The 20,382-nt window shown below is 38.0% G+C and overlaps 3 protein-coding genes across 3 annotated transcripts; all 3 read right to left on the bottom strand.

Moving 5' to 3' along the window:
- Positions 1 to 2,705: 2,705 nt before the first annotated feature.
- On the bottom strand, positions 2,706 to 4,416 carry LOC110694265 (coiled-coil-helix-coiled-coil-helix domain-containing protein 10, mitochondrial-like). Its single transcript, XM_021871443.1, has 5 exons — positions 4,310 to 4,416; positions 3,582 to 3,638; positions 3,330 to 3,413; positions 3,062 to 3,234; positions 2,706 to 2,868 (listed from the first exon to the last, which is right to left on the bottom strand). Exons 1-5 carry the CDS (start codon positions 4,326 to 4,328, stop codon positions 2,764 to 2,766), a joined length of 438 nt encoding a protein of 145 aa, XP_021727135.1. The 5' UTR covers positions 4,329 to 4,416; the 3' UTR covers positions 2,706 to 2,763.
- Positions 4,417 to 10,794: 6,378 nt separating this feature from the next.
- Positions 10,795 to 11,622, bottom strand: LOC110694320. The gene has a single exon (XM_021871493.1). The coding sequence runs from the start codon at positions 11,620 to 11,622 to the stop codon at positions 10,795 to 10,797; it is 828 nt and encodes a 275-aa protein (XP_021727185.1).
- Positions 11,623 to 13,669: 2,047 nt separating this feature from the next.
- Positions 13,670 to 19,179, bottom strand: LOC110694264. Its single transcript, XM_021871442.1, has 9 exons — positions 19,099 to 19,179; positions 18,840 to 18,966; positions 18,567 to 18,647; positions 16,296 to 16,373; positions 16,158 to 16,193; positions 16,002 to 16,045; positions 15,671 to 15,749; positions 15,485 to 15,572; positions 13,670 to 14,921 (listed from the first exon to the last, which is right to left on the bottom strand). The coding sequence occupies exons 3-9, from the start codon at positions 18,567 to 18,569 to the stop codon at positions 14,341 to 14,343; spliced, it is 909 nt and encodes a 302-aa protein (XP_021727134.1). The 5' UTR covers positions 18,570 to 18,647; positions 18,840 to 18,966; positions 19,099 to 19,179; the 3' UTR covers positions 13,670 to 14,340.
- Between the last annotated feature and the right edge of the window lie 1,203 nt (positions 19,180 to 20,382).

Here is a 20,382-nt window from a genome sequence, read left to right as displayed (position 1 = left end):
TTACCCTATAGAGGCATATTTTGCCAGTAGCTAAAATCTTTAGTGAACACCCAAATAACACTAACATAATAATGGCTCAAAACTTGTGAAAATGTGATAATAATGCCTTTTTTTTTTTTTTTTATGGGAATCCAATATATAGGTTGTAAACTTAATTTTCAGATTTTTTTTTTCAAAAAATAATTTTTTTAATGGTGAAAAATATGAAAATAGGGGAAATAGTGTCGGTGGTTGTTTTCCCAGAGCCCATCAGACCTGCATTTGAACGTCACTTTTTATAATAACAGAAAATAAATTTGCAATGAAAAAATTGATGCTAGCTGGGAACTAACCAACAAGGTAAATGCATCGCCCGCTCAAATATTGTTCTACTTCAGTTGCCTTATTCTGCAATTATGATTAAGTTTTACTTAGATGACATCCATAATGTCCAATATAATAAAACTTATCTTTATAATCTAATGATAGGAAAATTTGGTAAACTCACCTTCAAAATCAAGGACTCATCTAAAGAAGAAGGAAAACTAGCTGTCTTTAGCACGGGTGCTGTATATGAACACAAATTTAAGTTTAATAAATGTTTTAAAACAATTAATATAGTTGATGTAGATATGATAATATTATTAAAAAGATGACAGATGCCAAAGCACTATAGAACCCAAAATCTCTTACAAGCCAGATGGCTAGATTATCAAGAAGAGTTATTGTATTGGTAGTCATTGTAAGAGTTAGGGGTGCTTATCGCACGAGCCGAGACTGAACCCTCTTAGGCTCAGCTCGGCTCGTTTACTTTTGACACAGGCTCGGCTCAGCTCGTTAGCTCGTCGAGCCTTAACTTCACGAGCTCGGCTCGAGGTCGTTAAGGTTCAAGCTCGTTTAAGAACCATCATATGCACGAGATTAAAAAAACATAAGTAATATTACAATTCTCCACTAAGAACAGCATGTAAAAAGAAGAGACAATGAAAGAATATACATTATAAAACAAGAAGACATTGATACTTGATAGCTGTAAGAGTTGTAATTAGTTTAATAACAAGTTTACAACTCATAGATTTTGAGGATTTGCAAGTCTTTGTCGACGGTGGTAATCCGGCTAAGCCCTGGCTAAGCCGGCTACTCGACAATCCCATAGTGATGTCCAACTGTCCGTTGAGAGAGCTCGAAGCACATAGGAAGAGGAAGAGTAGAGAAAATATTTTTTTTGGTGAAGGAAAGAGTAGAGAAAATGGATATGAGTTCTAGTGCACTAGATCTGAAACAAAAAATCAGGACCACATTATAGAAGAAGGGAGAGAAAGAATTAAAAAAAAAGAGGTTTATGTGGTTCATCGAGTGTTCCGAGCCTCAACGTATAAAAAGGCTTAAGGCGCACTAAGGCGATTAGATTTCCTAGAGCCTTAGGCGCGCCTTAGAGCACCTTGGTGCTCCTCATTGAAGTGAGGCGCACCTAAGAAGTCATGGGAAAAAATCTGAAAGAAATCAAGGAAAGAAACATAAGTGCGCCTTTATGTTGTGCCTCAGAATGTAGTGCATCAAGGACGCGCGCTTACCCCTTATCGCCTAGCGCCTTAGCGCCTAGACGCACCTCAAGCGCACGACACTGCCGAGTGTTACCACAAATTCTTCTTAAATCTCTCAACAGTCACATATAGTGATACAGTTTAGTCAAGGCTTCTTATGAGGTGGAAGAAAATGAATTTAACAAATGATAGGAAGCTCTCGAGAAAAACGATATTGGATTTCGAGGTTCATGCAGCAATGTATCATGAATTTTGAGTTTGTTACCAACTTTTCGAATCCAATTCAGCAAAATACTATCCACTTATCATTAAAACATTATAAAAGGAAAGACGAGAAACAAGTGAAATACATCATTGCTTCACTACAAGTGCGATGATCACATTTTCCTTATATCTCCTAATCATGTGAACTATAAAGAACATCAAGTCATAGTCTTAGATTTCATTATTTGACATTTGCTATAATCACAAACTTACTTCTGGAATTAAAAGTAGTCCTATCTCAAAGGCAAAATCATAACAATTTCGGGATAATAGCCCAGACTAGGCGTGCCCAAGCAGATATATATAAATTCTAGTTTCTCTATAATTATATTATAATTTAAAAAAAAAATTAGCCTTAATTGACTCAAACAAGAATCATATGTCAATTTGATTGAAGAAAACACACTTAGGACTCACTTGATAATGGTTTCAAAAATTAGTTTCAAAAATTAATTTCAAATGATATAAATTAAGACAATAACTTCAAACGAAATAAGTTCAGAAAATTCACCAAAAAAAAAGTACAAAATCAGATGAACCAAAAAAAGTCAAAATTCTCATACTCCATAGTATATTTTCTTTAGCACTAGAAAACCTCGTCTCTTGTGAATTTGTGATTGACAAAAATGAATATATTGAGCAGTTAAGCTCCATGCAGAAATGCAGAATCAAAACAAGTGCAGAAGACCTTGAATCTTGGAATGATAAGACAGCTACATAACAGTCGACCCATTGTGAAAGCAAGTCATGAACACTCAAAACAGTCGACCCATTGTGAAAGCAAGTCATGAACACTCAAAGCAGTCTACTCATTATGAACGTAAGCCATCCCGTAACAATATAGAAAGTTCAAAGAAATCTTTATTCAATCACCTAGCTTGGTAGCATCTGAAATATCCACCAGGCTAAAACTATGAATAGGAGTCACCAATACCATAGACATCAAAGCATTTAAAAAGTGGCATAACAATAGGCATCAGCCCACCAGTACTAAATATATACCAGAGTTCTTGCGGCATTCGCTCAACTTATCAAGGTAGAACTGGCATCTGCTGATTTCACTCCCAAAATTGTTCAGGCACTGCACGTTGACAAAAAATCAAAAATGAGATTGTCAAGCAGCCCAGAATCATAACCTGATTTTCTTCATTTTTCAGCGGTTAAACATATTATTATTGAATAGGAAATGGTCTGTCGCTAAATGATGCAGTTAGATTAAATTACATCTTGATTCTTTAATAATATCAAACTTCAAAGTAAAACGAAAACATTACATCTTGGAAGGCCTTGTTATGGATTCCACAAGCATCACCAACATTGTTGTTAACAGAAGCTGGAGAAGCACCAGCTGCCTCATTAACAACAGTTTCATGTTGGATTGTGCGAGGACCAACAACAGCATCCACAGCCCTATGTGCCACGGCACTACCAGTTCCAAAGGCAACACCTACAGAAGCAAGAACAAGAAAACAAATAAGAAATTTGAGAATAGTATGCCCTTAAATTTTTTTCATGCTACCATCTACAAAATGACTTGCATACCCTGAGCTATAGTGGCATTGAGACCCCCAAGCATAGATCCGCCGCAGGAAGCAGGAGCAGGGGCTGGTGGAGGAGCACGTTGAGCTGCAAATAATTAACCACACGTGAGCAGTGCATACAAGAGAGTGAAAACTACAAATAAGCATTTTGATGCCAGCTACAACAGTTAACTTCAGTTGATTATCACAAATTCTACTTGAGTTATTCAAAAAAGGATAAGTAATTTGAAGGCAGACAAGAAAGCCAATGTACCTGGCTGAGGAGGGTTACGGACTGGCGGAGCCGTGGGACGAGGAGCAGATCTTCCTCCTGATTTATCAAAACTTGGTAATCTTAAAATAAATTCAATTAAAAACAAATCGCTGAATAAGAGTATTAGTCTTCGAACGAAGATGTCATAAGCAGAACATCTGAGTAACAGAAATTAACCAGGTTCAATCTGAACATACACATTTCTAACGTTCAAAAAGAGTTACAGATTTATAATTGCGCAGATATTTCATTTCTATAGCTATCTTCAGAAAAGATGAGAAAACCAAATCAAAGGATATCTAATTTATAGATTAGATTACCCTTAACAAGAAGTTATAATTTTTCACATAAACCAGCTGAGATCAGATTAACCCTAATTAAGCTCATCTCATAGATTAGAATATAATTCATTAAACCCTCAATCAAATCATGTCAAAACATCAACTTAATCTAATTCTCACCATTATTGATACAAAAATTGAGCCATTACGAATTACAAATTAAAACTTCAATAAATAAAAAAAAATTAAGCTCCATCATTTAATATTCCGTATCAATTTCTATTTCCATCAAAACGTTGACAAATAAGTAACAAAAAAAACCCTAAAAAATCAAAATAAAATTGGACTCTAGATGAATAATGAAAACCCTAATTCCTAAAATATAGTAATAACATGAATTAAAAGAAGGGAAAAACAAAAGAAAAAGGAAAGAGATAGAGAAATTACCACCAGAACGACGAGGCATGATTTCGATGAAGAAATGAAGCAAGTGAAGAAGAAGGTTCTAGAGGAGAGGGAGAGCTTTAACGTCGGCGTTTAAACTTTAGACGTAATCACGTAACGTGGATGATTCTTATCGCTAACCGCTACCTCAATCGCTACCACCAAACAGGCCTAAATCAGTAACGTTGATGATTCTTATCTCCTATTTAGACGTACTCACGTACTTGAATTGGTGATCAATCATTGCCTCATTGGTGGAAGTGCCCCTATAATGGAGAGCAATAGAGCATCTTTGTATACCAAAGACCATGGCAAATCAATCTATGAAACTATTTATGTTGTTTAACTCATGGATCGCAATTACATTCAACATATACTCCGTAATAATCTTTAAGTAGAAACCCTAAAGTATATAATACGAAGTATGATTTTACAAAAAAAAAAAAAAAAAAAAAAACTTTACAATATAGTTTACTCATTTCTACCTTCTCTCTATCATTTACTTTAAGCTGCACATGTGGAACTAAGGCACCGGTCTACTAGAGACTTGCATCTGAAATTAAGTCTGGGCGTCCTCTAACTCAGATTCTAGCATAAACATTAATATTCCACCTGCCACTGCGACATTAAGAGACTCAAAATTATCAGCCATTGGTATGCTTACCAGTTCACAGAATTCCCTTGCTCTCTCCCTAAGACCGATACCCTCACTGCCTACAAGTAAACATAATGGCGTATCAGCCAGAGAATGTGCAAGCCTTTGGGACAACTTATGAACAGGCTTGAATCCGTTGCTAATAGCAGGGTGACCAACAAACATCTTCACTTGAACTTCATTGCTAAAAGCTTCAAGATGTGCCCAATTTCCCGAAACTAGGGGAATCTGAAATGGCGCACCTCTGCTAGCCCTGAATACCTTCTCATTGAAAGGATCACAACATCCAGGAAGCAGAAAAACACCATTCTGTTGAACATGAATACAAGTGTTTACATATGTTCTTCTATAAGTTGATGCTGTAGTTCCTTTTTTCCTACTAGTATTTAATCAAAGAAAAAGTACAAAGTTTTTTTTTAAAGATTTTGGTCGTACATCTATGATCTAATCAAAGAATAAGAATCTGATTATTGCACAGAAGTTCAGGTAAATTGGAAGTCTTAAAATGATAAAAGCAGGTTGGTTTTTCAATTTCATTCCTTTGGCATGACGAATTAAAAAACTATTCATGACCAGCTACATGATACATCTATAAAGTGTGAAATGGACATTGCTAATGACATACACTTGTAAAATATTCACAATTTCTCTTTACAACATTTAAACCTTTGGCAACCCCACAAATCTAATATATATAAATAAAGTAGGCATTTTTGGAGAGCATTCGGAGCGCCACATAAGAAATATACTTATTTCGACCAATAAGAAGAAAGATTTGTATTTTATTTTTGAATTAAAAAATTATGTCGCCACCTAGATAAAAGTAACGAATTAGATTTGATATATCTAAAATTTTAATGCCATGTAGATTATAATCCACGAATTAAATTATTTTAATGGACAAAAAATAAAGTAAAAATATAGGAAAAGATAAATTTATTAATTTAATACTACGTGTATAAGAAATCCAAAAAAAATATACTAAAAATTATTTAAATGATAAACGCTTATAATAAAGTTTGATACCTATCATTATAAGATAAATTTTGATAGTATTTATGATAAGAAATACAAATTGTTCGTTAATTATAATTAAATTAAAATTTGTGATACCTACCATTATAAATTGACACATCATACGACACCAAACAAAATTTCGTACCAATAAAAAACCCCATCAAGCGAATTTTGTGTTAGTAATTTTGTGTTAATTTTTGGTCATCAATGACCGGGTAATTTTAACTTAATTTTTAAAATCCTATGTTTAAATTAGTATTTTTAATTATTACTTACATTGTATTAATTTGGGATACTCAATGATTTTATGTTTATGTTTTATTTTTGGTCAACAATGTCCGGGTAATTTCTAAAATCTTATGTTTAAATTTATATTTGTAATTATTAGTTACAATGTATTTATTTAGGATACTTAACAATTATTTGTTTATGTAATGGCATACGATTAGATGTTGTATACTTAATATATGGAAGATTTTGGTTATTTTTGGAGATAATGAAAAAATTTCAATGCATAGATTTGATTTTATATCGCAACAATTTTTCATTTATTGGTAAATATATTGATTTATTTTATATAAATGTAAAGATTTATTTATATCAATTTCAGTTTGGCTAGCATTTCACGGTTCAATTTATCCATTGATGTAGTAGGTTGGTTGTGGACGAGGTTGGTGATTCTATCGAAATAAAAGATATCTATCGAAATAAAAGATATGGTAAAACAATGAATAATGATTTAGGATTTAAATTATTAAAAATTTATCATTTCACATTAAATATTTTATATAACGGAAAAAATATCATATTTACAATTTATTTGTATTTAATAAATTCATTATAAATTATAGTAAAAAAAAAATATATATTAAACTTTTGTAATTTTTTCTAAAATTATTAAATACAATAAATCAAATAATTAAAAATCTTAGATGAAAAAATCGTGCATCGCACGGGCTTCCATCTAGTAAGATCTAAAGGTAGAAGCACAAGAGGATGCAAAGTCACTTACCCATTTGAACGCCAGGGCCGATCTAAGCAGTGTACCAAGGTTCCCTGGATCCTGTGTCAACCATCAAGTTACCAAAGAAGATTACTACGCAGTCACTAGTCAGACAGAGAAAACTGCACATTGTACTTGATAGATTGAATGGTAAGACCTAAAAAAGGCACCATGCAAGAAAACTTAAGGATACACACCAAGCCAACCAAACACACTAATATAAAGATCATATAGTGATTTCCTAAGGCAGATCATATAAAGATCAATTCATAGTGCTGTTTAGTAAGTTGATGTTTTTATAGTAGGGGCTACTTTTTCGGATTTTTTCCAAAGTGAGCTTAAAACACAAAGTATTTTGCAAATTGGTTGCGTGGAAAAACTATTTACCAAACTAAACTACTTTTTTCGGACAGCGTTTTATGTCCTTTTTTTTTAAAAAAAAAAAATCAATTTGTAAAACGCTGTCTGGGACAGCGTTTCACATTGACTTTTTTTTTTTTGAATTTCTTATTTTCTAATACACATAAAACGCTGTCTGGGACAGCGTTTTATGTACAAAATTTTTGTTGCACATAAGACGCTACCCGAGACAGCGTTTTATGTACAAATTTTTTGTTGTACATAAAACGCTGTCTGAGACAACGTTTTTCTACTGGACTGCAATACCAACAGCCAGCAAGCTTTCTTCTCTAATTTCTGCCCCATTTCTGCCCCCAACACACCACCCCCAGCCTTTTCAATAAGCCACCACCCGCACCACCAACCCCTGCTGTCGACCACCACCAACCACCACCTCCCGCCACTTTCGACCACCCTTATGCACTTCAAAACACTCTAACCACCCCCAACAACACTACAACCACCTCCACCACCAGCCCCAACCTTACCACCACCGTCGACCACCACTAACCACCACCAACCACCACCAACAGCACTACAACCACCATGAACCACCACGGGCCATCGCTTCTACCCCGCTTCTCATTATGAAGCCCAAATGTCTGTTGTTTGATATATATCAGTCTAAAAGGATCTATTTTGACTGACATAAGTCCGATTTGGACAAATAAGGAAATTAAACTTCAAACCACACACAGATTCATTCAAAAAACATTTATTATATTAATAATGTAAGTGTTATATACATCATTCTAGAATATCCGGCTACAGCAAATAAAACAGATAATACTATCCCGACTCATTTATTCGGGGTAACGGTTTTGTATCCTGTCTGTCGTCCCTCTGTCTGACACGACGCTGCCTGTAATGAGAAACGGTGGTGAATGGGTCTCGGGGCGATGGGGGAGTCTGCTAGCTAGACGATGGGTCCTCCTGGGTACTGGTGGGCGCAGTACTGTGGATGATGTAATCCTCTGCATCTTTGGGTGACGTAGGATCACCTCCAGCGCTGCTCTGGCCGAGCTCGAACTGTGAATGGACGGAGTGACCATCATGACTGTCCCGCTGGTGGATGAGATGGCCGTGACCATATCTCTGTAAGGTAGCGACGCCCATATCTCACACCCGCTCGACCTGGGCTCTGGTGGGTTCGTCTGCAAGGGCGACTGATAGTGTATTAACCATCGCCACCATATCCGCCGCCTGCAGTAATCATCGATTAGTCGGTTGTATGATATAAAAATTTAAAAATTGAGGATAATAAGTAGAATAAAAGAAACTCACATATCCTGTAATGATGTCATATGCTGGATGGTAATGTGTGGATGGTGGTGTGTAGCTGCGGTTGATGAAACGTCGTGTAATACGCCTGTACCACACCATGTACCGATCGTGAGGATCCATAACACCCTACATCGGATCACCTCCAACAACAAACTCCAAGCGTTGCTGCCATAGCTTAAGGAAACACCAATGCTCCACTGACCAGTTTGTCTCCCCCTTTCCCCGACGGTCAATGCCGTGAAGGCATACACTAGTGTCAGACTGCTGGAGGATAGGCTGGCGTAGTCCAAGCTGTCGCATGACTCGGTCGGGTAAGTGACTCTCCACAACCTCGAAACAGATCAGGGGGACTCTGGCACGCCACTCTGCCTGATGATCCAGCAGATGTGCAGGCATGACATCTACCAAGTCAGGTACATACGGATCCCATGTCATCTGCAATAACACAGCAACAGTAATATCATGAATAGGTTAGTCCACAGACAGTATACACAGTACATAAATGTTTACAAGTATCATTTAAGTTACCACTTGATCCTCGGTGAGTCGGTTAAGGGCGTCTCGGTAGTACGGAAGACCCCTCGCCGCATGCGCATGTGTGAGTCTAGGGACCACCCACCTATGGCAACAAATTGTTTTAGTTTGTCATCCAGCAAAATGAAACCGTATGGGGGCAAAAAAGAATGACAAATGTTACAAACCTGCAACCATACGCCTCATCAGGTGTAGGGAGTGGTGGAGCGATGTACGCCTGAAACTGCTCGTCCCGGTCCTGCTGCCCCCGACGATGTACAACAAGCCTACCTGGTCTGCCAACATGGATGTGCTTCCAAGCCCATAACTGTAATACCAAAATACAAAACTATGTTAAGTATAACGTAAGTCATTGCCAAACTAGCTTATGGATAATTAGGTGGGTTACCTGAAGCACAATCAGAGGTCCTCCGATCTCGAGTGAACCACGGTGGGAGGCTCTACACAGGTGGCGATACAACGTTGCCAAACAGGCACTACCCTAGCTGTATCCACGAATATGATCCCGGTCGTGGTCTAACAGATGTAGGTAAATAAGCTGGATATGGCTCCCGCTCTTGTTGCCGAACAACACGCCCGATATGAGCAGGAACAAGTATGCTCGAGCGTGTCTCTAAACCGTGGCGTCATCAGCGTCCGCAGGCAGCGCACGGAAAGTATCGCGTATCCAGCCGGTCCTCAACCCGGAGCCCCTAATCTCGTCAGGACCCGGCTGAACCCCGAGAACCCGGGCTACCAAACCAACGGGATCGACTAACGCATGTCCTGTCACCGTAGTCCCATGTATAGGAAGACGCGTGAGTATCGTGACGTCCCGCAATGTAACGGTCGCCTCCCCAACAGGTAGATGGAAGGAGTGCGTCTCCTGTCTCCATCTCTCCATTAGCGCAGTGACAAGCGCTCGATCGATCTTTCTAAACGCCATTCGATGAATACCACCAAAGCCAGCGTACTTGACGTACCGCAATAATGCGTGGATCGACAACCCAGTCGCCCATAACCCTGGTAGTGTAGTGCCTGCAAACCAGCATCTTCGCTACATCAACCTGAAAAATCATTGTACGACTGTAATTAGTATTAGATAGTACATCAACGTATAAAAAAAAAGTACATGAAATAACAGATGAAATATTACCGTCTGGTCCCATATGTCAACGCTCCGATGTTTATCCTGTAGTGTCAGGACAGAATGGTCCACAAGTTCGGGTGTCCTATCTTCTCCGTCCATGATATCTGGTCATTGAAAACGTTATATACCAAATACCAATTAACTCTGTGGAAAGTTAACTCGACAAGGGACATGATCGGTAGAAACTGAGCTCCCTTCAACACATTGTTAAATGTTTCAGAGAAGTTTGTAGTACATATCCCATATCTGCGACCAGCGTCATGAAAGAGAGACCACATAGTGAACGGGACTTGAACAATACACTCCATGGCCTTGGTACATGCCTCACCGATGAAACACAGATCAGCTTGAAGTTTTCTTTCCTGCCTTTGGTATGCCGCAGCCTTGAACATATCTCTCATGTCGTTTCTTCGCACGTGAGTCTTCAAGTTAGAAGCTATGTGGCGAACACAAAACCTGTGATAGGCTCACGGCTCGGTGAAGCCAACGTTAGGATCATTCATTGCTGCAATGATCCCAGGATGCTGATCAGATATAACACAGAGGCCATCTCGTTGCGTGACATGAACCCGAATGCAGCCCAGGAACCAAGACCAGCTGGAAGTGTTTTCCCCTTCAACCACCGCAAATGCTAGCGGAAATTCTTGGAAGCTTGCATCCACACTTATAGCAACCAACAGTGTTCCTTTATACTTCCCGTACAAGTGCGTCCCATCAATATAGATAACAGGAATATAATGTTTAAAATTTTCGATACAAGGATCGAAGACCCAAAACACTCGTTCAAACACTTCCATGTTGCTGTAGTATACACCGTCCACCAGAGTTTTGTGTTTCCTTATGACATACGTTCCCGGGTTTGACTGTTGGAGTGCTTGCATGAAGTGCGGAAGTCTGTCGTAAGAACTCACCCAATCCCCAAATATTTCAGCTATAGCTTTCTCCTTGGCATACCATGCTCTTCGATACGGAACATCAAATTGAAATTGCTTGAAGATGAGTTCCTGTATGAATTCAACTTTCAAGGACAGATCTTTCCGCACAAAGGAATTCACATACTTTGATATTATGGACGAATCCAAGTGTGGGTGATCAGTAGATAGTACTTTTGTGACACAGTTCTCCCGGTGCAGGCCTTTGTACGTGACTAGGGTAAAGCCACGCGAGTGCTCACTTGATTTGGTACCCCGTAGCATCCAACCACATTTCTTCTTGCACAACAAATGAAGGACACTCTCATTCGATGTCACTGTGGTGTAGAATTGATTCCTCTGTATAGAATACATCTTCACCATTTCTTGAAGCATTTTCTTACTTTCAAAATACATCCCCTTCTCAAATTCTCCCCCGGGAACAAACAATGTATGGCTACCCGATTCGGCCCAATACTAATCAACTTCATAGTTCTCTTTTACGTGACTGAACCAAGGTACGGGAGTTCTAACCAGGGGCTCACCAACTTCCATGTGTGCAGGTTTAACATCCATGTTTTGAAGTCCATCTTCTTCCTCTCCGCTCTCGGCCTCATCATTTGTATACACATCATACACATACAATTCGTTATTCACAATAGTTTTAAGATGATTAGGCACAAGTTGAGACCGCGATGCTTGAACAACATCTTGCATAGGCGAATAACTATGCAATTGCATCGGTGAAGGTGTGACGGTGTTTGATGTCAAAGGCCCAGGTTGGCCGGTCATTGCCACATATGCCCCCCCATGTACAGGTGAAGCTATATGAGAACTAAACGGCATGTGAAATTGATCGTCATGCAGCATTCGACTGAAAGATCCCATCCCATATTCAGTTGATGGAATGTCGTGTGAGGGCACTTGGAAGGGCTTTGTGTTGTAATCGGAAATATATGTAGATTGTTGTTATGGCCGAGTACTTTGTTGGGTACATATAGGCACCATTTCTACATATATCTCAGTGGGAACACCCTTCATTGCAACAACGCTCCTTAAAGCTTTCAAATGCTTATTCGTAGAAACAGGTAACACTTGAACCCCATTGCCAGTCTCTAACCTCATTTTAATGTTTAGTTCAACATTCCTTGGGGTTGAACCAATACTACTATGAACCTCATTCATCAAATCATTGAAAGTCATGTTCGGTTCAAGTGTTAGTGGTTCCATATTTCCTCCACTATACTCGACACGGGGTCCATCAAACAGAATTTCACCTCCCCACCGGCATAACAAAACTACATTTTGTGCAGCCATATTTTACATAACCAAAACACATTTTAGGATAATTGAAATCTAGAGCGAGGTAAAAAAGGTTGCCTACAAACTAAGCATTAACTCCATTTATAAACTCTTAGATTAGGTTGCAATGCAAAACGATTACTAACAAACTAATATTATAAACATTACACTAATATGAATTGATAGATAAAATTATCAATAATGAAATAAGAGTCTTCTCACCAATTATAATCTATACTAATCAACAATTATATTTCACATATTACCATCAATATTTTCAACAATTTCACATATATGTACCATATTACCATCAACAATTTCATGAACAATTTCATCAACAATGTACCACATCACCATCAATAATTATCAACAATTTACCACATTTTCATTAATAATTAGCAACAATTTGACATTACATTAATCAACCACAATTAAGAGCAATTATCAATATTACAGTAATTTGAATTTAGGGTTTACCATAAAATTGAGTGAGTGAGTGAGAGAAACAGGGGCAGTAGCAACAACGACTGGCGACAGCAGCGGTGGCGGCAACGGCAGCATCGGTGGCGGTGGTTGAGTGTGAAAGTGTATGGGTCCGTTAGTGAGAGAGAGTGAGAGTGATAATTTGAGGATGAGTGAAGTGAAAATCCTACGACAAAAAACGAACATAATTACGCAAGAAACGCTAAGTGAGGCAGCGTTTCATTTAAAAAAAAAAACACTATAAACGTTGTCTCGGTCAGCGTTTTATGTGCAATTCAATTTTTTTTTCTTTAATTTTTAAAAATCAGAAATTACAAAATTAAAAAAAAAAAAAAAAAAAAAAAAGTTAACAACTAAAAACATTGTCCAAGACAGCATTTTATCCCAAAAGCTTAATTTGGTGAATAGTTTTGCCACGCATCCTCTTTGTAAATTATTTTGCCAAATAAGCTTAGTTTGGAGAAAAATCCTACATTTTCTCCTTGAAGTTTGTAAGAAGTGGATGACATGGTGTGGCGAAATATAAGCTACTCTTTAATACCAATGGAAAATTGAAAGCCATTTGCTTTAATGGAATCAATACAAAAATGGCCAAACTTAACTTGTTGGTATATATAGAGATTGATATATTTGGTTGATAGAAAAATGTTCAATGTTCAATGAGTAAATGATCATATATGTTCATATCTCACGTGTTGTCTTCTAAGATAAAAAAACCTAGGACTCTGATTGGTTTAGGTTACTACTTTAGAGCTAAATGGACAATTTAAGAGTGGGTACCATTACTCAAATCAAAACAAGGTGATATGACATACATTTATGGTGTATTCGGACAGCAATGGTGGGAGACTGGGACTTTGGGAGATCGCAACATGATAAGCAGCGTTTAATAACTGTTACCAAAGCTCAGTCCTCTCCCTTTCCCCCAAGAAGAATGTTCAATTTCTGTGAATAACTAGGTTAAGAAATCAACATTAAAATCTGATGTCAGCCTGTTAGGTCACCTGTTCTACACAATCTATGGAGCTGAATGCCAAAGGCTAAAAGTTTGTTCTTTCAGAAGTGGGCAATACCGATGATGGGGCTTGGTCATGACTAGTATCCCCAACCATGGGGTTTAGATCACAAGCCTTTTGGGACATTGTAGGCATATATGAAAGCCTCTGATCTGCTTGTTCAATCATCACACTCTCTATTGTAGGTAATACCGATGATGGTGCTTGGTCATGAGTCTAATGACTTGTATCCCCAACCATAGGGTTCAAATCACAAGCCTTTTGGGGCATTACAGGCATATGTGACAACCTCGGAGTTGGTTCAATCTTCACACTCGTTGTAGGTAGACATTTGCTCAGAAATTGTAGGTGCAACTGTATAAGCTCTTTCAAATTGATAAATAAGTCCCATCTCATGCGATACCATCGACATGTAATTACTCTCAGAAGTAACAACCAGCTGCGGGTTTAGATTATTCCCGTGAGACTCCATTGAGAAATTTCCTCTCTCTGCATTTAAATCCATGGCAAAATTGTCAAAGGCCTGAGTTGTGGAAAGATACACCTCAGTAAATGTAGATGTTTGAGGTAGATTCATTCCAAATGTGCTAGCAAATGACAACGATGTTGCAGTGCAGGACATGTCATTTTCAATGGAAAGTCCATTTACTGGCCTTTTCAGATATGTCATTTCTTCTCGTGATGATTTTGGGACTGAATCCGAGGATTCATGGCTGAAAGAATCAGTATCAGATGATGAAGACACGGTCACGGGAAGAGCTTGATTTGATGCCTCCCCCTCAGATGTTAAGGTTTTTCTTGATAAGATTCCTTTAGAGGTTAGGTCCCTCCATTGTTGTGCAACTATTTTAACCTGTGTATAGAAATGAATACCTGCTTTCCCTACATATTTTAATTAATGTTGAACAAAAAACAAAATTGCATCAGTTAATGTAGTCCGAGAGCAGTCTAAAGAGAATATTATGCAAAAGCACAGATTTAAATACTACACACAAATAGCCACACCCTCTCTTGGCAAAAAGTCATTTTACAGTCAAGAACTAGTTTTTTTTTTTTTTTTTTTTTTTCCTCTGGTTTTATAAGGGGTGAGAAGTAATATTATTACGTTGTTTATTTCAGTAGTTGAAAATATTTTGCTCGTGTAAGGAATACAATATATTCCTCCATATCCTCACCTTTCTCTTCTCCCTTCCATCCTCTCCCCTCTATTTCTCTTTTTTCCTTTTTCTGCTAATTTTACATGAGAAACCAAACAAAGGAAATGTACTTTGAAACCAAAATTTACATTGAAGATAAATTTCAGTTTAAAATGTTAACTATGACCAAACACAACCTTAGTGTGTATACACTAGTGCATTCACATCAGGTGTAAGGGACGGGGGTGAAGAGTGTGGTGTAAGTATTAAAGGGGGAAAGGGTTAACGGAAAAAGACAGAGATAGAGACCATGGAAATTGATATTGCCTGCAAAGGATTCTGTTGATCCAGCCGAAGAATTTGTCAATGGAAACGGAACAGGAACATTGATCCCAATCTGAGCCAATCACAGAGCATTTTAGAAGGTAAAATTTGGCAATGTCCAAGGAACAGGAACATTAAGCAGGCCGTTTTGGTTTAAGACAAGGAGCTTACCAACCCTACTTCAACCTTATTCTGAAACTTCCTTGCTGCAATACCAGATGTACTAAAAATAGATGCTCCATTGCCAAACCTAAATGAGCAAAAAATACTTTGGATGAAGAGGTTTAACTATATACTGAGCTAAATCATTAAAAGTCTAATATACTGCCTCAGAGCTCCATCAAGATGTAATCATCAGATAACTAATTTAAATTACTAGGTATCAAATATAAATCCAGACATAAAGCAAACCACCTTCAATAAAAGCTGGAAAACCCAAATAGTGAAACTAAAACCCAAACTTCAATAAAAGCTGATAATGCAGAAGAGAGTTGAGAAGTACTTGTGCTGGTTGATGATGGCTATGTCATCTTCTAAACTGTGGACCTGCATTCAAACAAATTTGAACTGTCACAAAGAAAAGGTAACACCATTATTACTCTGTAGCAGGAGGAAAAATTTAGGGAGAAGAAAAGATTTTTAAGTCACCAAATGTCACCTGTGTACATAGCAATACTGGTCCAAAAATATCTTCCTGGTTAACAAAAAATTGAATACTGTTATATGTATGAAAATCCAAATAACAATCCTTAATTTAACACAATTCGCATAGAGGAGGGTGCAACGATAGAGGCACCTTAAAACACTCCATACTAGATGTGACGTCACTCAAGATAGTTGGGCCAACAAAATTCCCACCCTCATATCCTGGAACCTGGGAACAACCCAAAATTCACAATTCTTCAGAAAGTATACACTATACAGTCTGATCCAGATAAAGATTAGCAACAGTGAGATGTAAGTATGTGACTAATTAAAAGCAATTGTACATTGAAGATATAAGCAGCATATTCTCTCAACTCAAATTAACACTCATCAATATGGGACGGCTTCAAGAATCAACAATGAGCCCAGTCACCGACAATGTATAAAAAGGCTTAAAGTACACCAAGGCGTTTCAGAGTTCCTTGTGCCTAAGGTGAGCCTCATTGAAGTGAGGCGCATATAATAAACAATAGAAAAAAATTTGAAAAAAAAACTTTGTGCGCCTTAAGCTGCGCCTCATCAAAATCACCTCGCCTTGACCACAAAAAGCGCATGATCCCTAACACCTTGCGCCTCAGCGCCTAGGTGCGCCTTTTCAAACACTAGTCGTCAAATGGAAATGGAGCCTTTATGAGGGTAAATGAAAGCACTACACCACGGGGAGAAAAGGGGGACAAGAAAGAAAGAGAGAGTTATTCTAGAAAGTAAAACAACTAAGATCATGGAGAGTGTAGCTTGAATAATGAATATAGAGGCTATGCAAACATCTTTTCATGCAGCCAAGTCTTAAATCACTCAAGAAGGAATTCACAAATAATGTCCCTACTCCCAAAAAATCCAAAATTCTTTTGAAGTAGAATATATGCAGATTCAAATCAAAGGTATCAAGTGTTAGAAAATAATTATGGGTATGAAGAATTAGGGACGTGTTTCCTTAAAGCAATTTTAACCCCCACTATGATTGCTATGGGTTACCGGTTAATATGGTTCCAGGATTTTCCCTAAGTTCGAGATCAATTAAAGCAATGTAATTAAACTCCCAAAGAACACTTTAAGAACAATTAGAATAGAAAAGGAAGAAGAAGATAAAAAGTGAAAAGTAAGTTATAATTTTTGGAGTCATTAAAATATATAATAAACAGCCTTTTAATTCAAGAGTCACCATTTCCAAAAAATAATTAATTAAGATAATCTGACTTTTAATGAATAGTCACTATTATCCTAATTAATTTAACCGTAGGAAACTTACCGCTTACACTTGCCTGATCGGGCCAAGCCCGCACGGTCGGGCTAATAAACGGACAAATCTTTTAACTAGGCTCGCGCCCGATCGGGCAAAGCCCGCCTGGGCGGGCCATCTGTACTTCAGAAAATAAGTTTGCTCTTGCGCCCGACCGGGCTAACTTAACCCTATCGGGCGAGCAAATATTATTTTCCTAAGTATATGTTCGCACCCAATCGGGCCCATGGTCATAACCCATGACACACCTTAAAATTTTGTTATGCTCTAAATATTAAACTTATAGACTAGCTTCAAGTTAAAATTTTCTATTTAACCAATGTGGGACTTTCTTCCTAACATCAAATTAAATAGAATAGAGTAACTTATAGACTAGATTCAAGTTAAACTTTTCTATTTAACCAATGTGGAAGTTTCTTCCCAACATCAAGTTAAATAGAATATAGTAAGCTAATATCCTCTATTTAATCAATGTGGGAGTTTCTTCCCAACATCAAGTTAAATAGAATAGAGTAAGCTAATATCCTCTATTCAACCTATGTGGGAGCTTATTTCCAACAACAAGTTATATAGAATTGAACAAGCTAACTTCTTCTATTTTACCAATGTGGGACTTCCATCCAACATTTAGCTATATAGACTAACCTATATAACCAACTTCTATTCTACCAATGTGGGACTAATTTCCCATCATTCACAAAACCTATTATGAAGACTACTCTAACATCAAGACCATAAAGTATACATCACTTCAGCATCCACAACAAATTCATGCCAGCATATGCATATTTTCCCTACTCTATCTTCTTCATTGTTGTTATTCCAACTTCCAAGGTTAGGGGTTGTGGGAAAGAATAGAGTGATTGTGGTAGAAAAGGTTGTTTTTTTTACCTAATTTGATAATATCATCCATTAAAGGGACTTCCCAAATCCATTCGAAGTCCAAACAACACATACTTTGTTTTCGACTTTAAGTAGCCAATACTTATCAACATGAGACTTATTATGGTAGAGCCTGCCTTGAAATACTTTATACATTTATTTACACAACAGAACTTTATATTTCAAAGATGAAGATGCAAGCTAGAATATTAATAGCCTAAAACAATACAGGGACAGTACCATGATGTCCCTTCCATCAAGGATAAGTCTAGCACCACTTTCAACTGAAGTTTGTACAGATCTACATATTCCATCTTTCACCTGCAACATTTCACAAGCACATTAGTCTGACAGAGGTGACAGGAGAAAAGAATAAAAAATTAATACAAGTGAAATGTTGTAAATATATCTTACAATAAAATTTCTAGACATCAGAATAGTTAGTTTAAACACCAAATCAAAGACAAGTTGATAAACTATGTCAAATATCAACTTATATAGTAGAAGTCAAACCACAGGTGACCATGCACAACATGTACTTGTTCGTACCCCCTTGCTGAGCACTGGACCAACATCTGCTCCTGCATCTGTTCCTCCAGCTACTGATAGGGTTTTAGCACGTTTGACAAGTTCTTTCTCCCTGAAAAGTTCCAGCAAACCCTGCATCAGTTGTCATGTTTTGGCTCAAAAATGTAATGCCATTGGCCTCACTAGATATACCATATATGCTATGAACAAAGATAAATTGAACAAAATGTTAATGTTGCAAAACCATGGTGTAGCGTTCCAACAAAAATCACTGAGCTGAGTGACATGTGGGGATCTCCTGCAGCAACAAATCCAGAAGTAACCAGAGCATCAAGCGTGGCATCCATGCTTGCATCAGGCATGACAACAACCTGATTCTTGGACCCTGAATTGACCTACATAAAGATGGCAAAGCAGTGAAAAGAGAGTCAAGATTCTATAAAAATTCATAAGCACATTATAAGATATGTGCCTTCAGACTGCAGAGAGCACACTATATTCAACTAAAACAATTAATTATATATATTTTTTTAAACCATAAACCCAAGAATTAGCAAGTCTGGGGAGATCAATATGGCAGTCTTACCCAAACTAGTCAAGACTAACTTGGAGGTTGTTGCCTAATAGCTCACAATATAACATTTTCAAAGATAAAGGAATATAAGAAAATGAAAACAAGTATAAAGTCCAATGATTAAAATATTACTATTTATAGAGTATGCACAGCACTAGTTTTAGGAATTGTGCTTGTATTAGATGGTGCTATAATTGTCAATCATCTGATCACCCCAATTATTTTTGTTTAATAAAATGCAATTTCAAGACAAAAGCTAGAGGTAGAGGGTTCGGAATTAATTAGAAAGCTAATTATTCAGTGAGGTCAAGTGATCGGAATGCCTAGTTGGAGGCCGCTTCCGACACAACTTAATCTTGACTGAACCCTTCGGGTCCCACCTAATCGTGTAACCGAACCAAAGCAATGAATTAATCCGAAGGATTAAATGAGAATAGAGTTTTACGAACAAAGAAGTCGGATTATGAGCTTAGAACGTCAAAACCGAGCGTCGTGCGTCGTGTCGATTTTAGGAATCGACGAAGACGAAAAAAAATCAAATAATATATCGTGCTAAAATTACGAGGATAGCACGAGCCCTAGCCACGCCTCGGATCGGAGGCAAGTGGCTAGGGGTCGCAAGCATCAAGGCACCGAGCCACAACAGCCCTCACAAGGCCCAGCTAGGCTGGCCGTGGCGTGCAGGCTGGCTAGGGCTGCTTCGTGGGCCAGCGCGCCACAGTACCCCAAGCCGGGCTGCCCAGCAAGGCTAGCAAGCAAGTCGAGCTTGCCTGCGCTGCTGCTGCTTGCTTGCGGGTGCCACTGTTGGGCCTGCGTGTGTGCGTGGGCTTGCGGTGGCATCAACGGGCTTGCTGCCATAGGCTAGCGTGCCTAGCCTTGTGGCGCAAGGCTAGCCTTGCTACCCAAGGTCGGGAGCTGCCCGGGCTGACCGAGTAGGTGGGGGCAAGCCTTGAC

Source organism: Chenopodium quinoa, unplaced genomic scaffold (assembly GCF_001683475.1).
Source record: "Chenopodium quinoa cultivar QQ74 unplaced genomic scaffold, ASM168347v1, whole genome shotgun sequence".
Lineage (NCBI taxonomy): Eukaryota > Viridiplantae > Streptophyta > Magnoliopsida > Caryophyllales > Amaranthaceae > Chenopodium > Chenopodium quinoa.
This window is presented reverse-complemented; position numbering and strand designations above follow the sequence as displayed.

Bases quoted from the DNA above. Each gene is read 5' to 3' on its own strand.
- LOC110694265 (XM_021871443.1), bottom strand. The intron at 3,235-3,329 runs GTATGCAAGTCA...TTGCTTCTGTAG, and splicing joins CAATGCCACTATAGCTCAGG to GTGTTGCCTTTGGAACTGGT. The intron at 2,869-3,061 runs GTAATGTTTTCG...GTCAACGTGCAG, and splicing joins ATAACAAGGCCTTCCAAGAT to TGCCTGAACAATTTTGGGAG.
- LOC110694320 (XM_021871493.1), bottom strand. From the start codon at position 11,622: ATGGTGAAGATGTATTCTATACAGAGGAATCAATTCTACACCACAGTG.
- LOC110694264 (XM_021871442.1), bottom strand. The intron at 16,194-16,295 runs GTGCCTCTATCG...TTTGTTAACCAG, and splicing joins CTAGTATGGAGTGTTTTAAG to GAAGATATTTTTGGACCAGT. The intron at 14,922-15,484 runs GTCTCTATCTCT...TAAAATATGTAG, and splicing joins AGGCAATATCAATTTCCATG to GGAAAGCAGGTATTCATTTC.